This window comes from Bombina bombina, chromosome 11, assembly GCF_027579735.1.
Source record: "Bombina bombina isolate aBomBom1 chromosome 11, aBomBom1.pri, whole genome shotgun sequence".
In the NCBI taxonomy this organism is placed as follows: Eukaryota; Metazoa; Chordata; class Amphibia; order Anura; family Bombinatoridae; genus Bombina; species Bombina bombina.
Window position 1 is genome coordinate 82,129,933 of NC_069509.1, and position 17,952 is coordinate 82,147,884.

At 42.2% G+C, this 17,952-nt stretch overlaps 1 protein-coding gene across 1 annotated transcript in view; it reads left to right on the forward strand.

The window, feature by feature from the left end:
- DRC3 (dynein regulatory complex subunit 3) overlaps positions 1 to 17,952 on the forward strand; it is a 127,516-nt gene that overhangs the window by 71,904 nt on the left and 37,660 nt on the right. Inside the window, exons 6-8 of the mRNA XM_053694988.1 lie at positions 5,986 to 6,098; positions 6,980 to 7,154; positions 13,946 to 14,077. Of these exons, the coding sequence (XP_053550963.1) occupies positions 5,986 to 6,098; positions 6,980 to 7,154; positions 13,946 to 14,077 (420 nt within the window). The remainder of the gene's footprint in view (positions 1 to 5,985; positions 6,099 to 6,979; positions 7,155 to 13,945; positions 14,078 to 17,952) is intronic.

Below are 17,952 nucleotides of genomic sequence, written 5' to 3' on the forward strand. Positions count from 1 at the left end.
TAACTGTCTTTCAGTTCATTATTTCAACTGTCATTTAATCGTTTAGTGCTTCTTTGAGGCACAGTACGTTTTTGTTAAATAAGATTGTAACCAAGTTGCAAGTTTATTGCTAGTGTGTTAAACATGTCTGATTCAGAGGAAGATATCTGTGTCATTTGTTCCAATGCCAAGGTGGAGCCCAATAGAAATTTATGTACTAACTGTATTGATGCTACTTTAAATAAAAGCCAATCTGTACAAATTGAACAAATTTCACCAAACAGCGAGGGGAGAGTTATGCCGACTAACTCGCCTCACGTGTCAGTACCTGCATCTCCCGCCCGGGAGGTGCGTGATATTATGGCGCCTAGTACATCTGGGAGGCCATTACAGATAACATTACAAGATATGGCTACTGTTATGACTGAAGTTTTGGCTAAATTACCAGAACTAAGAGGCAAGCGTGATCACTCTGGGGTGAGAACAGAGTGCGCTGATAATACTAGGGCCATGTCTGATACTGCGTCACAGCTTGCAGAACATGAGGACGGAGAGCTTCATTCTGTGGGTGATGGTTCTGATCCAAACAGATTGGATTCAGATATTTCAAATTTTAAATTTAAATTGGAGAACCTCCGTGTATTACTAGGGGAGGTTTTAGCGGCTCTTAATGATTGTAACACTGTTGCAATACCAGAAAAATTGTGTAGGTTGGATAAATACTTTGCGGTACCGGCGAGTACTGATGTTTTTCCTATACCTAAGAGACTAACTGAAATTGTTACTAAGGAGTGGGATAGACCCGGTGTGCCGTTCTCACCCCCTCCAATATTTAGAAAGATGTTTCCAATAGACGCCACCACACGGGACTTATGGCAAACGGTCCCTAAGGTGGAGGGAGCAGTTTCTACTTTAGCTAAGCGTACCACTATCCCGGTGGAGGATAGCTGTGCTTTTTCAGATCCAATGGATAAAAAATTAGAGGGTTACCTTAAGAAAATGTTTGTTCAACAAGGTTTTATATTGCAACCCCTTGCATGCATCGCGCCGATTACGGCTGCGGCAGCATTTTGGATTGAGTCTCTGGAAGAGAACCTTAGTTCAGCTACGCTGGACGACATTACGGACAGGCTTAGAGTCCTTAAACTAGCTAATTCATTCATTTCGGAGGCCGTAGTACATTTAACCAAACTTACGGCTAAGAACTCAGGATTCGCCATTCAGGCACGTAGGGCGCTGTGGCTAAAATCCTGGTCAGCTGATGTAACTTCTAAGTCCAAATTACTTAATATACCTTTCAAGGGGCAAACTTTATTTGGGCCCGGTTTGAAAGAAATTATCGCTGACATTACAGGAGGTAAGGGCCACGCCCTGCCTCAAGACAAAGCCAAAGCTAAGGCTAGACAGTCTAATTTTCGTCCCTTTCGGAATTTCAAAGCAGGAGCAGCATCAACTTCCACTGCACCAAAACAGGAAGGAGCTGTTGCTCGTTACAGACAAGGCTGGAAACCTAACCAGTCCTGGAACAAGGGCAAGCAGGCCAGGAAACCTGCTGCTGCCCCAAAGACAGCATGAACCGAGGGCCCCCGATCCGGGACCGGATCTAGTGGGGGGCAGACTCTCTCTCTTCGCCCAGGCTTGGGCAAGAGATGTTCAGGATCCCTGGGCGCTAGAGATCATATCTCAGGGATACCTTCTAGACTTCAAATTCTCTCCCCCAAGAGGGAGATTTCATCTGTCAAGGTTGTCAACAAACCAGATAAAGAAAGAAGCGTTTCTACGCTGTGTACAAGATCTGTTATTAATGGGAGTGATCCATCCGGTTCCGCGGTCGGAACAAGGACAAGGGTTTTACTCAAACCTGTTTGTGGTTCCCAAAAAAGAGGGAACTTTCAGGCCAATCTTGGATTTAAAGATCCTAAACAAATTCCTAAGAGTTCCATCGTTCAAAATGGAAACTATTCGGACAATCTTACCCATGATCCAAAAGGGTCAGTACATGACCACAGTGGATTTAAAGGATGCTTACCTTCACATACCGATTCACAAAGATCATTACCGGTATCTAAGGTTTGCCTTCTTAGACAGGCATTACCAGTTTGTAGCTCTTCCATTCGGATTGGCTACGGCTCCAAGAATCTTCACAAAGGTTCTGGGTGCCCTTCTGGCGGTACTAAGACCGCGAGGAATTTCGGTAGCTCCGTACCTAGACGACATTCTGATACAAGCTTCAAGCTTTCAAACTGCCAAGTCTCATACAGAGTTAGTTCTGGCATTTCTAAGGTCGCATGGATGGAAAGTGAACGAAAAGAAGAGTTCTCTTTTTCCTCTCACAAGAGTTCCATTCTTGGGGACTCTTATAGATTCTGTAGAAATGAAGATTTATCTGACAGAAGACAGATTAACAAAGCTTCTAAATGCATGCCGTGTCCTTCATTCCATTCAACTCCCGTCAGTAGCTCAATGCATGGAGGTGATCGGCTTAATGGTAGCAGCAATGGACATAGTACCCTTTGCACGTCTACATCTCAGACCGCTGCAATTGTGCATGCTGAGTCAGTGGAATGGGGATTACTCAGACTTGTCCCCTACTCTGAATCTGGATCAAGAGACCAGAAACTCTCTTCTATGGTGGCTTTCTCGGCCACATCTGTCCAGGGGGATGCCATTCAGCAGGCCGGACTGGACAATTGTAACAACAGACGCCAGCCTACTAGGTTGGGGCGCTGTCTGGAATTCTCTGAAGGCTCAGGGACAATGGAATCAGGAGGAAAGTCTCCTGCCAATAAACATTCTGGAATTAAGAGCAGTTCTCCATGCCCTTCTGGCTTGGCCCCAGTTAAAAACTCGGGGGTTCATCAGGTTTCAGTCGGACAACATCACGACTGTAGCTTACATCAACCATCAAGGAGGGACAAGAAGCTCCCTAGCAATGATGGAAGTATCAAAGATAATTCGCTGGGCAGAGTCTCACTCTTGCCACCTGTCAGCAATCCACATCCCGGGAGTGGAGAACTGGGAGGCGGATTTCTTGAGTCGCCAGACTTTTCATCCGGGGGAGTGGGAACTTCATCCGGAGGTCTTTGCCCAAATACTTCGACGTTGGGGCAAACCAGAGATAGATCTCATGGCGTCTCGCCAGAACGCCAAACTTCCTCGCTACGGGTCCAGATCCAGGGATCCGGGAGCGGTTCTGATAGATGCTTTGACAGCACCTTGGAACTTCGGGATGGCTTATGTGTTTCCACCCTTCCCGCTGCTTCCTCGATTGATTGCCAAAATCAAACAGGAGAGAGCATCAGTGATTCTAATAGCGCCTGCATGGCCACGCAGGACTTGGTATGCAGATCTAGTGGACATGTCATCCTGTCCGTCTTGGTCTCTACCTCTAAGACAGGACCTTCTGATACAGGGTCCATTCAAACATCAAAATCTAACTTCTCTGAAGCTGACTGCTTGGAAATTGAACGCTTGATTTTATCAAAACGTGGTTTTTCTGAGTCGGTTATTGATACCCTGATACAGGCTAGGAAGCCTGTTACCAGAAGGATTTACCATAAGATATGGCGTAAATACCTATACTGGTGCGAATCCAAAGGTTACTCCTGGAGTAAGGTTAGGATTCCTAGGATATTGTCCTTTCTACAAGAAGGTTTAGAAAAGGGTTTATCGGCTAGCTCATTAAAGGGACAGATCTCAGCTCTGTCCATCTTGTTACACAGGCGTCTGTCAGAAAATCCAGACGTCCAGGCCTTTTGTCAGGCTTTAGCTAGGATCAAGCCTGTGTTTAAAACTGTTGCTCCGCCATGGAGTTTAAACTTAGTTCTTAACGTTTTACAGGGTGTTCCGTTTGAACCCCTTCATTCCATTGATATAAAATTGTTATCTTGGAAAGTTCTGTTTTTAATGGCTATTTCCTCGGCTCGAAGAGTCTCTGAGTTATCAGCCTTACATTGTGATTCTCCTTATCTGATTTTTCACTCAGACAAGGTAGTTCTGCGTACTAAACCTGGGTTCTTACCTAAGGTAGTCACTAACAGGAATATCAATCAAGAGATTGTTGTTCCATCCTTGTGTCCAAATCCTTCTTCAAAGAAGGAACGTCTTCTACACAATCTGGATGTAGTTCGTGCCCTCAAGTTCTACTTGCAGGCAACTAAGGATTTTCGACAAACGTCTTCCCTGTTTGTCGTGTACTCTGGTCAGAGGAGAGGTCATAAGGCTTCGGCTACCTCTCTCTCCTTCTGGCTTCGTAGCATAATTCGTTTAGCCTATGAGACTGCTGGACAGCAGCCTCCTGAAAGAATTACAGCTCATTCTACTAGAGCTGTGGCTTCCACTTGGGCCTTTAAGAATGAGGCCTCTGTTGAACAGATTTGCAAGGCTGCAACTTGGTCTTCGCTTCATACTTTTTCCAAATTTTACAAATTTGACACTTTTGCTTCTTCGGAGGCTATTTTTGGGAGAAAGGTTCTTCAGGCAGTGGTTCCTTCTGTATAATGAGCCTGCCTATCCCTCCCGTCATCCGTGTACTTTTGCTTTGGTATTGGTATCCCAGAAGTAATGATGACCCGTGGACTGATCACACATAACAGAAGAAAACATAATTTATGCTTACCTGATAAATTCCTTTCTTCTGTTGTGTGATCAGTCCACGGCCCGCCCTGTTTTAAGGCTGGTAAATATCTTTTAAATTATACTCCAGTCACCACTTCACCCTTGGTTTCTCCTTTCTCGTTGATTCTTGGTCGAATGACTGGGAGTGACGTAGAGGGGAGGAGCTATATGCAGCTCTGCTGGGTGAATCCTCTTGCATTTCCTGTTGGGGAGGAGTTATATCCCAGAAGTAATGATGACCCGTGGACTGATCACACAACAGAAGAAAGGAATTTATCAGGTAAGCATAAATTATGTTTTTTTCTTTCATTATTTTAAACAGCCCTGTTCAAGACATACACACATATATCGAGAGTTTTAAAGGTTAATTGCACACATGTCACTTGCTTGAAAAATGAAATCACATTACCGTTGATGCAATCACGTGATTTCAAGGCCAGGATGGGATCACAGGGGACTGCCTATAATGTTAGTCACCCCCCAGTCTTATTTCCCATTAAACAAAAGGAGGAGGGTGAAGGACGCTAAAAAAGGTAGGACATTCCATGCCGTCCTAACGGCATTAAAGCCCAGCAGGGTTAAGCGGTTAACAGGCATCAATTAACATATAGACCCTACAACATGTTATGTAATCCAAATCCAAACTTCAGGGCTATTAATGGCAGAAGAATTTAGGGTTTGCAGTCACTGGAAAACCACACTAACAATATCGGCCAACATTCAGAAATCATTATCTGACGAAAAAAAGCTCAATATTGTGATCAACTCCTTATTTGACTGTATTAGGAATGGAGTTAATCACTGATCTCTAGGTGACTGATATAAAGGAATTAATAACTATTTAGTTATGTATGAGACAACTATGAAATCAGATTGGAAGAGGGTGGGTGGGGCAGGGATTTATGTGTACCTAGGGCAGCACTGTATCTAAATACTACACCAAGCCAGCCTTTATATCAGATGTTTATAAACCCATTTAGCTAATCTACAGAGCTCAAAACAATGATTCTATAGGAATACATACAATGATACAAGAGGAATAATGACCACATATGGAAACTCCTATTGTATAGACTGGCTGCTATGGACCCCCCAGAACATGGGCCTTGAGGCCACAGCACCTGCTGAACCAATCGTAGTTCAACCCCTGATTATGGTACCCAGTTATACATCAGAGTACCCCCCCTCTATAAATATACATTTCCTGGTTTGTGCATATCTTTAGAAGTTCAATCTTTGTACCATTCTTTATCCTTCAATAACCATCCATGTGCTCCCTTTGTACTCACAGTGAAGACCGTTTCCCATGGATCTCACTTTGATGCCAAACAAGGTAATATCTCTACTTCCACAGCATCTTGTAACAAATCCATTTCTTGTTTTTTTAAGGCTGCCTACGTGGAATTCCTAAATGGTCCAGCACTGTTTGAGAGCTTGTATGCAGAAGATCCAGATGGTGTAAGGCTTTCAACTGTTCCTGGTCTGGCTGATATAATGGAAGAATATCCTTTTTTTTTCAATTAAACAAATTACCTGTATTAATAGTATCTTGACACTGTTTAAAATGGACATGGACAAATCACTTTTAAAGGGACAATTAACACTTTGAAATTGTAATATAACAAGTTTAATTATGGATAATGAATCAACATTGTAATGTACTTTCATTCTTATTATTTTTTCCCCTTTTTTTGTAATTTAAAGGGATATGGAACACAATTTTTTTTCTTTCATGATTCAGATAGAGAATGTAATTTTAAGCAACTTTCTAATTTACTCATTTTATCAATTTCTCTTCGTTCTCTTGGTATCTATATTTAAAAAAAACACGAATGTAAGCTTAGGAGCCGGCCCATTTTTGGTTCAGCACCTGGGTAGCGCTTGCTGATTGGTGTCATATATTTCTCCAGACACATGCATGCGCCTAAGCTTACCTCCCTGCTTTTCAACAAAAGATATCAAGAGAGCGAAGCAAATTTGTAACAAAGTAATTTAGAAACTTGTTTAAAATGACATGCTTTATCTGCATCATGAAAGAAAAATATTGGTTTCCATGTCCCTTTAATGTCACTAACTTCATGTACCAACTAAAGGGGGCTCTAATGCTCTTTTAGTGCATTTTTATTCTGTGTGCGATTTATTTTTGGTTATGAAGTCAGTTTAAATTGGGGATGCGCTTTGTTTATTTTTTAAATTGATCTAAGATTTTTAAAGCAAAATACAGCAGCTGCACTTGGCTGACATTGATTTTGTTCGAATTCTCCTGATTTGGTAAAGAACATTGTTACATTTAGTTAAATCCATAGGGCTGATATTTTTCTTGTAGTGTTGGTAAATATGGAAACATAGACTTTACAGTATCATTCCTTAGCCCAGGCTTCACATATAAAAGCAAGTGTGTAGCCATCTGTCAGAGCATATTTGAATACGGCCTCAGTCATCATGAGAAACGCCAGGCAGAGATGTCCGTTTTTAATGAATGTCTACAGGAAGCAAAGATGGAAAATCAACAGACGGCAGCCAAAAAAATCCAGGAGTTTGAAGAGAAACACTATGAGGTATGGAAAAGAGTATATCAAACATTTCTAAGGTCAGAGATTTGTCAGAGCTGAACACAGAGCCAACCAGGTGAACCAATCAGGAGCAGCAGTGTCACATAGCCACCAGTCACCAATCATGTCCTGCTCAGGAGCTATCATGCGTGCAGCTCCTACTCATAACTTTACCTATGAGTTTAACCAAATTGCAGGGATTAACAAACAAGCAGCCATTCCCTACCCACAGCATAGCCCTGGCATCCCTTTATTCCATTAACGACATGGACGTACCGTTGTGTTGCATAACCTTAAGGGGATTTTAGCCGTGTAATAGCGTGGGACAGCGGCAAGACGTGTTATTACTACATACCTCACTCCGCGAGACATTCGGAAATAGTGCAGTCTCGCTGCTCTTGCAGAAACCTGCGCTATTTATCATCTTATAGTAAAAACAACAGCCGACATACAAAGGGCTTGATTTATCATTCATATTCTCTTATATTTTCTCCTAAAAGTTTCTCCTAAACGTTCTCATGAGAAATAATGCCTATATTTATCATTAAAAAATGCGCCTTAAATTGGGCACGTTCGACTGTAAAATGATCCTACTCTGTTACCATATCCTTGTCTTTTATATTTAAGAACTTTTATCTTTCCCCACTTTTACATATGTCTGCGACTGTTTTTTTTGTTCCGTAAATTTTAGTCAGCATTTCTTCCACAGAGCGTCTCCTAAGAGTAGCTCACTGCTTCCAAATGGCTCCCAGTGTTATTTACTTAGCCGGCGCTCTACCTGGTAGCTCTAACAATTCCGGATAGCGTGTTTTTTCTGTCACAAGTTATTTTTCTCAGCTTAGGTTGGCAGTGCTGGGGTTAAGATGTTGCCTGCGCCATTTTCCCACTCTGGGGTGTGAATGCGCTGTGAAGCTGAGAAATGGTTGCTTTGCAACTCATTTTCAACACTCCTGGGAAGCGGTCAAAGTTTAAGGATTGGAAATATTTTAGGGTAGGATTATCAAATATTCCAAGAGTCTAATTGTTTATTTATAAAAAATGTTTTTTGACTAATTTTCCATTTTTGTTTTTCTTATTAGCAATTACTAGTCTAACACTGTTAGACCTCTCAATCACTGTTATATCCCTTTTGTTTCCCATTCTCGAATGTTTTACCTAAAATTCCTGAATTACTTCTTTAAGGTGTATTACTGTATGTCAGTTACTTAGTATGGAGCATACTGGAACTGTGTCCAATCCTGTTATCTCAGATTATTTAGAGAGCAGATCCTCTGATATTACATTTAAATGTGTAAAAATATAATTGTTGTACCCCCTGCACAGCTTTGCCTCTAAAGGAGGTTTTTTTTTAAAGATTTTGTGCATTGAACAATATCAGAAAGGTTGGTATAGGTCTGTTAATCAGCCTCCTAGGGATATTCCTTCCCATGCTGGTCATCTAAAGACGAGGTTATTATCTCCTCAGATTTGTTTTCTGAAGGTGAATATAATTCTGAGGATCATGTGTCAGAACAGGACTCATCCTTTTTTATGTTCAAATTGGAACATCTCAGTACTTTACTTAAAGGGATATTACAGTCAAAATTTAAATGCACATAGATGAATTACATCTTTAAATAGAAACATTTTTGGAATATACATGTATTGGCAAAAATGCTTCTAGTAAAAGTTATCACTGTTTTAGTGTTAACATTTTTCTCTGCACATGCATGTAATGCATAGCTAGATATTGTCACTGCACTCACATTTTAAATAATGCAGCTGCTCAGGTCATCACTGGGGCTTGTATCATGTCAGCAATTAACAAATTGAATCATTACCATATATTACAAGCACCTTAGGCTCTCTGAGCAAGTGCTGTGTTTAAAATGCTGGTACACTGTGCATAGTTAAATACACTTTTGAAACAGCTATATCTTTTACTAGAAGCATTTTTGCTAATGCATGTATATTACAAAATTGCATCTGTTCAATACCGAAATGCACTCATGTGGTTTCCAGTTTTGGCTAGAATATCCCTTTAAGGAAGTATTATGTATGTTAGGAGTACAAGATCCTAAACTACTAATTCAGCATGACGGTGCTGCTGGATCTTCTTCTGGTAGGGGGGAAGTCTACATCTTTTTCAGAAGGTCTGGGCTCAGCCGTCCGAGATACATGGGTGTTGAACATTATTCCAAAGGATGCAGATCATGGCTTCCCAGCAGAAGGTTTCTTCTGTCCAAAAGTTCAAGAATCCTGTAAAGGTCTGGGCTCAGCCGTTCGAGGTCCCTAGGTGTTTAACATTTGTCCAAGGGATACAGAATAGGATTCAGATCACAGCTTCACAAAGGAAGGTTTCTTCTGTCCTAAATTTCAAGAATCCTATAAAGGAGCAAGCCTTTCCCCCCCAATTTATTAGAGATTTAAAACTCATGGAAGTGACCTGTCCTGTTTTTTTTTTTTTGAGGAACAAGGACTGGGATTTTATTCCAACCTTTTCCTTAAAAAGAGGGAACTTTTACGCCTATTCTGGATCTAAAAACTTCCCAAACTTCAATTGGAATCAATCAGAACTATTATTTCCCTTGCTCAACAAGGACAGACAATTCAGGTCTAAAATATATTTGAAGGACACCTTCCTTCATATTCCGTTTCTCAAAGAGCATTTGCAGTTCCTTATACTCTTCTATACCCCATGACAAAGGCCTCATAGTATTAAGTTTCTTTCTTCAACATTTTACTCAATATACTAGTGGGTTTCAACAAGGTGGCTAATTTTTTGCTTACTCACAATTTATTTAGGTTTGAGGGGGATTTCTTTCTCCAAATATGTGGCACAGCAATGGGGGCCAAATTTGCTCCTTTCTATGCAAATTTATACCTAAGATGGTGGGAGATGGTGCACATCTTTGGGGAGGGAAACCCCTTCTGACCTTATGTGAGACTCTTCAAGCACTTCATTGATGATCTGCTGTTGATCTGGTCAGGCCCTGAAAATTTGATTGCCGATTTTGTTAAATATCTGAATGACAATGTTATGGGCTTGCGATTTACCTTTGAGTATCACTCTGAATTTATCAATTTTTTGGATTTAACCCTGATTGGGGATGAGAGTGGTAAGATCATGTTGAGGGTTTATCGCAAACCCATAGCTGGTAATACTCTCCTCCATGCCAGCAGCTGCCATCCTGAACATGGGACATTCACTGTGGCCAAAGGCCAGTTTACAAAACTAAAGCAAAATTGCAGTGAAAAATCTGATTTTGAGTTGGCAGCTGGTGACTTGGAAAACAGGCTCTATGCAAGGAAGTATCCTAGACGGGAAGTGAAAAGGGCTAGAAAGGAGGTGGACAGCATTGACAGAGAGCTTCTTATGTCTGAGGGATCTTTCAATAACAAACAAACCCAATTTGAAGGATTACACTTTGTGACTGGGTATAGCAGCCAATATTCACAGATATTTGCCATAGTCGAGAGGCATTTTGCTCTTTTGGCGGCTGATGATTGTCTGGTAGAGGTTCTTATAGAAAATGCCCCACTTTAGGCTCCATTTTATCTCCTACCCAGCTTAAAGCTTCTACACGTCCTTCTAGCTCTTGGCTTACACATGTGGGGATGTTCAAATATGGACACAATAGGTGCAGACCCTGTGATTATGCATTTATAACTAATACCTTTAGATCTTGTGTCACAGGAGAAACTTTTGATATCCAACTATGTTTAAACTGCACTCCCACCTTTGTAATATATCTCATTGAATGCACTCTCTGTCATATTCAGTACAATGGCCTCACGAGTAGAGACGTTAATTCCCGAATTATTCCCGAACATCTGTCCACCATATCACAGAGCAGATCGTCTACTCCTCTTGTGCAACATTTTGCCAATAAACATGACAATAAGTTGCATTCCTTTAGGTGGTGTGCAATTAAGAAAGTGAAACCCCCCAAGAGAGGTGGCAATCTGGAAAAAAAGAGATGTACTGGATATTTAGGCTAGGCACACGTATTCCCCAGGGTCTGAATTCTAGGTAAGACCTTATAAACTATTGGGAATAATTGTATCCCTTGGTTATGTGGAGCCTATCCTTTTTATCACAGTCCTTTTCTCTCCCTTCCTCGTGAGTCAGTTTGGGCTCATGTTGGAGTAAATCCTGGTGTATTATATGATGTATCACATGATTTTTTAAATTGTATATATGTTTGTATTACCTTTTTAGTTTATCATATACATCTCTTCTACACAGAATAACATTAATGAATTTGACATTAGAGATCTTGCAATAATTTCTTTAGTTTATATGTGTACTATTGTTAACTTTGTTTGACCAATATGCAATGTATAGTGATGATATGCTTTGCAAGTCTGTATATTGTGGATGCTTTCTAGGTTCTAATATAATGTATTTTATTTAAGCTCCATTATTGCTTACGCTTGTATGCATAATTATTATTTTCTGCACCATGACACTGTATCCGCATTGTTACTGACTTGATCATCTGTTTCACATCAATAGTTTTTTATTCTATAACACATGTGGCGATTGTTGCGTTAGCAACTCATTGATTAATCAGGGTATGGCGTTTCGTTTTCATTATCAACCTATTAGGTTATACCTTGTTTATTTTAAAAGGAAGTTGGAGGATCCTAACACCAAGTGGCTATGACTATGGCGTATGCCGAAACGCGTACGCCAGGTGGTGTTACGCTCTCCCTGAAGCTGATGTTCTCTTTGCCTATTTTATCAATGGAATAATAAATTTGGATGTTTTATTTACGGACTGTCTTACTTCTCTTTCTTGGATATCTTTGCACCAGCTGGACAGTTCGTCTCTTTGCACTTGCACTTTATCTGCCAAGTTTTGCCAAACATAATACACTCGGCTCTGGAGACCCTCCTCCTCCCCCTCATTGGATTGTTCACAGAAATGTCACTGGAGACGTCATCCGTTCCATTGACTGTTTGTCAAGCGTCCTCATTATGGTGAGTTGTTCCCGGATACACGCACAGCGTTTGGCGGAATCCTTAGGCCAGCCGGGTCTCACCTGAAGCGCACACAACCTCAATCGTGTACGGCTACACTGGATGGGGAGGTATGTTACCTCGGTTTAAGTGACTTTCATTTGTTTGCTATATGGGAGTTGAGGTGGAGTCTATTATACTATACTATATTATACAATGGAGATTGTTTGGTTTGGTGGCTTGGTTTAATGTTACAGTATACGGACCAGTAGACTGACATTGGAGGTCCTTAACCTACATATCCCTTTTTTTCTGCTTTGCTAATTAATTATCAGATCAGATGAATTTAAAGTTACAGTCAACATGTGCCAAGCTTCAGTCATCTCCCAATCCTATAGTAGCTCTCTTTATGAAAGTGTTAGGTCTGATGAGTGTGGCATCGGATGCCATTCTGTTTGCTCGGTTTCACATGAGGCCTCTTCAGCTTTGCATGTTAAGTCATTGGTGCAAGGATTACAATCAGCTTTCTTGAGGCTTTTCATTGGATTTTATAACAAAGCGTCCTCTTTCGTGGTGGACAAGTTGCAAGTCAATCAAGTCGGGCACAGTTTGGGAGTCCAGGAGAGCATAGGGAGTTTGTTTTCCTCAGGAGGTGAGGTTCCAATAAATTTGTTAGAACTTTGTGAGATCTTAAAGGCTCTTCAAAGAGTCTTCGTTATCAATCAGACAAGGTCACGGCTGTGTCATATATCAATCATCAAAGAGTAACTTGCAGTTCTCCAGCAATGAAGAACGTATCTTTATTCCTAAACTCGGCAGAGACCAATTGCTAAAAACTTTTGTTACATAAGGCTTACTTGGAGGCGAAACAGTCTCCTCTAAAGTTTATTACTGATCATTCTACCAGGTCAGTTTCTACTTATTTGGTTTTAAAAAATGACGCTTCAGTAGCACAAATTTGCATGGTCATCCCTACATACTTTTCTAAATTCTACCGGTTTGATGCTTTTTGCTGCTTCGGAAGCGCCCAGGCAGCAGTGTCTGGAAATTAGGTGCTTGTCTTTTCAAAAATGTTCCTTTTTTATCCCGCCCTCATTACTCGTGTACTCGACAGCTTGGTATTAGCTTCCCAGAAGTAATGAACTTGTTGCCTGCTCTATGAATTTCTACTGTAAATTTTTTACTGGCGGACCTTCTAGTTTTGCACCTTATTTCCCATCTGTGTCCTTTCCTACTTTTCTCCTTCTTGGCTCTATGTAAGACAGGCTTATCAGTGAGGGGGAATAAACCTAGAAGGGAAAAAAAGAGGCGCCACATCGAGTAGTACAGTCTGCACCAGGGAAGCAGAGTTAGAAGAGACCGGAACCTCTAGATGGTAACTCACCAGATCCGGCGGCACAACCGGAGTCCCGTCCAAAGCAGCACGGGACTCACACAGTCGCCCGTAAGACTAGGGGAGGCGTCAGGGTACGTCCAACGTAAGGCAGGAGTCAGGTGGACCAATCAGCAAGGCCCCTTGAAAGCAACAATCGAAAATGGAGACCGCAGTCTCAGATATAAGATAAAATATAAGTCCAGGAGCAAGTATAATTAAAAGTGTAAACTTTAATGTTACACAATAAAAGCAATGTATCAGTGAGGTGGAAGGGATAGAATACTCTTGGACTTTTTGTGACTATTTTCCTCCTTCTAGTTGCCAGGAGTTGAATCCCAGAAGTAAAGACATACTGTATTGTGCAAAAAAAAATGCTATTATGTTTAGGAAAGAGAAGCTAACCAGAAATGCATGATTTGTGCCATTCTTGTTAAATCCACCCCATATACTTTTCTGACATTTTGTTTTTGTATTTAGCTCTTTTATGGCAATCCACAGATTGCAGACTCCCAGGTCCTGGACTCTATATTGTTTAAGTGCAACGAGGACATTCTTCAGCTGACCGATTCACTGATGCTGCTGGAGATTCAGCTAGTGGACCAGCTAGAGGTAAAATATGGAAGAGGGTTTCTCATTGAAATCATGACACAGAGATTAAACATAATGGCAAAATATCACTACGTCAAGTGTCAGTATCATGGTTTTATGGGCAACACTAACAGTTTTAAAGTGATTGTTAAGTTGAACGATTTAAAGCTCAGTATTTAAAAATACTCTTAAAAACATTGGCACTTTAAATCATTAAACTTTACAAATACGCTTTTTTTAAAAAAAATACTTAACTTTTTGTTACTGTAAACTTGCCGCCGATCCTCCGCCGGCATCTCGTTCAGTATTGACCAGATCGATGACGAATCCGGCTTCCTCCAATCGTTGTGTGCCCACTTTGGCGTCCAGCTCGTGAGGCACACAACGATTGGAGGAAGCCCGGATTGTCATCGATATTCTAAATACTAAAGGAGATGCGGGCGGATAATCGGCGGTAAGTTTACAGTAACAAAAAGATAAGTATTTAAAAAAAGAAGCGTAATTGTACAGTTTAATGACTTAAAGTGCCCATATTTTTAAGAGGTTTTTTTTCAAATACTGGGCTTTAAGTGATTCAACGTTAAAATCAATTTAATAGTGGATCTCCTTAGACACTTGTAGAAGCAGGAAGCAGTGTTGGTTGTGGGGGTTGGCGCAACATGAAAGTTTAAATCTATTTCTATCTTCCATGACCATTATGAAGAAACTTTAGGTAGAACAGCTAAGGAACCTTTATCAAATAATTCAAAGTTTATTTGCTCTCTCTTCCCGATCTGACAAATCTCAGTGCTGCAAAAAGCAAAATATTTGATCATTTGGATTTGCCTTTGATGCAATAGAGCAGCAGCAGTTGTAGGGGCTTCTAGGCACCTAAGTTGCCTTTGATGGAATACAGCAGTTGGGGTTCTAGCAGGTACTAGGAACCCTTTTCATTGTTGTAGCACTGCCAAACCTCAGAGATTGCCCTGAATTTGCAGGAAAGTGCCGTTTAACATGTCCAATGCTCTACCCAGAGCAAGGAGATAGGTAAAGAAGAGAAGATAAGAATTTGTATTATTATGGGGGCGGAACTACAGGGGGTGCAGAGGTCGCAATTGCGACTGAGCCCCTGGGGGCCCAGCTTAAAAAAAAAAAAATCTGAATTAAAAACGTTGACCTGCCACTGCCTGGACTGATATCATGTGAGTGTGATGTGATGCTTCACTAGTGTCTCTGACTACAGGGGTTAGTTTTTCTGTTTTACCCATTGGTGTTTATGTGTGTGTGTGTGTGTGTGTGTGTGTGTGTGTATGTATGTATGTGACTGTGTGTGTGTGTGTGTATGTGACTGTGTGTGTATTTATGCATGTATGTGTGTGTGTGTATGTTTGTGGAACCAGCAAATTACAGAGCTTGTTACTACAGTATGGGGGGCGGGGGGTAAACAGTCTATACAGTACCACAATATACAGTAAGGGGGGACTGGACCATGTCACAGACTACTGTGGTCACTTTATAAAGTACTGGGGCGGGTACGGTCAGGCCAGCCATCTCACCGTCAAATTACAGACTGTGTCACTGACTCACTATATACAGTACTGGTGGGTTAAACAGTGTCACTCACTATATACAGTAATAGGGGGTCAGACCATCTCACAGACTGTGGGCACAGGGTACCTCCTTTTGCAGACACGTAATCTGATTCACATTTTTTTTCTGTGTTAAATGTAAAAAAAAAAAAAAAAAAAGATGGGGGGCGGAGCTAGCCAGCCATTGATGCAGAAGTGTTTGTGAGGAGCTCCTGATAAAACAGATTAAAAACTGACAAAAAAGCTATTTTGATAAGCCCAGCAAGGCCATCCTTAAGCACAGGGTAGTATCCTTAGCCTGCACACCCGAATCTACCCTGCAAATTTCATCCTTTTAGAAGGTGGTTCCCGATCCGGACCTGAGTACCAGAGGAAAACTGGGAAAGTCAGAGGCTGCGGCCTACTCCGGGCCGGAAGGTCACTCCAAAGGCCTTTAAACACCCCTGAGGCCATAATACCGGTCACGACTAAGTAATATAGCAGGAGATCACCCTCAAACGACTAACAAATTTGGAGCGATCCGCCATTTTACAGAGGTCTCCCAGGAGCGGAGCAACTACTGAGCTGGGTGTTGGGCCTCCTATACCTGAAGAAAGACCAGGCTCTGTTATTTCCCTGCCGGAGGGTTGGGGATCCACTCCGGGTCCCACCACCTCAACCTAGGACCACCCTTCCTCCTCCTACAGCCTGCACCCAACTGCTACTGCCTAGCCGGCGAAGACCGATCCCAGCGAACCCCTCTCCAGTTTGTACCTGTACCCATTGTTCCGGAGGGTTGGGGCTCCACTCCGGAGGGTCTGCTGGAGTACGTTACCTTTCCTGTTTGCCGCTGCTCGTACCCGCTTGTTACCGCTCCGGAGGGCCGGGGATCCGCTCCGGAGCGCGCTAGCGGAGGTACCGCCTCATCCTGGGAGCCTACTCTCTACTCGAGCACCCTGCTCGGAGGTTCCGGAGGGCCTCAACGCTTTCGGAGCACTCAGATCCAGCGCCGGAGCGCTCATCTAACCCTACCTGCTTGCAGCTGCCGACACGGGGGTCCTGGCTAGTCTGGCCGGGGACCTCTACCTCTGTCGGACCCCTCGCACACCATCCAGGGGGGAAAGATAAAAAGGGCGCGAATATCCGCCATCTTGGGCCCAGAAGACCCCTCTCACCCGCAGTAACCGGTGTCTCACACCAACAGGAGGGAGAACTCTTCTCTGTTGAGCCTACATTACAGCACAGACCAGCTTCCAGACAGGGTAAGGAACTTTTACTCAAATCTTGTTCTGTGCACCAAAGTGTCCGTTCCTCCGTTTTGCAGGCCTCAGCCCCCACATACCTGTTACTGCTACAATCTTATTCTCTCCCGCACTCTAGACTATCTCTGTCCTGCATCTGGACTCTCTCTTGGCCCTTCTTGTGCACTACAACCGGAGCATCGTATGTCCACACATCCCCTCATTAGAGCTTAACTACGCTCACTACAGAGGGTCCTACAGAGGCCTGGTTCACACAGTGGGGAGAAATTGAAAGAAACAGTCCCCTTTTTACCTCAGGTGCTTTTTTTTATAGTTATAAATACCCTGCTCCCTGCCCAAGGAGATATATATCCTAGACACACTTGCTGCAGCATACCTCATCTAACCTCTGTTCACCTTATGGCTGTATCCCCCATCTGGCAACCTACAAAGAAATAGAGCAGGATTATCTTGTATCACGCTAGAGACCCTTATCCCCTCGCATTCTATATTTGGGGAGGAAGATAACTGATTTCATTCCTAATTAATGCCTGGCACCATTTCTAACTCTGCCAGCTAACCTGGGTGACTCTGCCATTGCCACTTCACTTTCACTCCAACTTTTTTTTCTTTTCTCTTTGAAAAATCTGGAACTAAAATCTGGACTTTTAACATAAGAATAAATGTGAAAGGCTGCTGCGTCAGTGCAATTGTCCTTAGGCGTAATGCCTATGGTGTAATGTCATTTAATAACAACTCTTTCCTTCCACAGGTTTCACTATAACCCTTAACTAGCTGTTTTTCTCTGCCCCCCCGGGGTCTTGTTTATTGTTTTATTGCTCTCAGTAACCCCATATAACAGCTGTATCTTCATCCACAGGCCCTGTGTATAACTATTTGTGACATATTATCTGTTTTTTCTTTCTTTTTTTTTCTTTTTTTTCTGACTGTTGCTATTTAACCCCTCACCTCCCCGCTCCCGCCCGGCCAGTCCGGGTGGGTCACCTCCAACTTCCTTTTTCCCTTCCTCCGGGTCGTACCCCTCTTTCCCTGAGGTGGGGGACTTGGGTAGCTGCAACACATATCTGTACTAATGTAACTCTCCCTC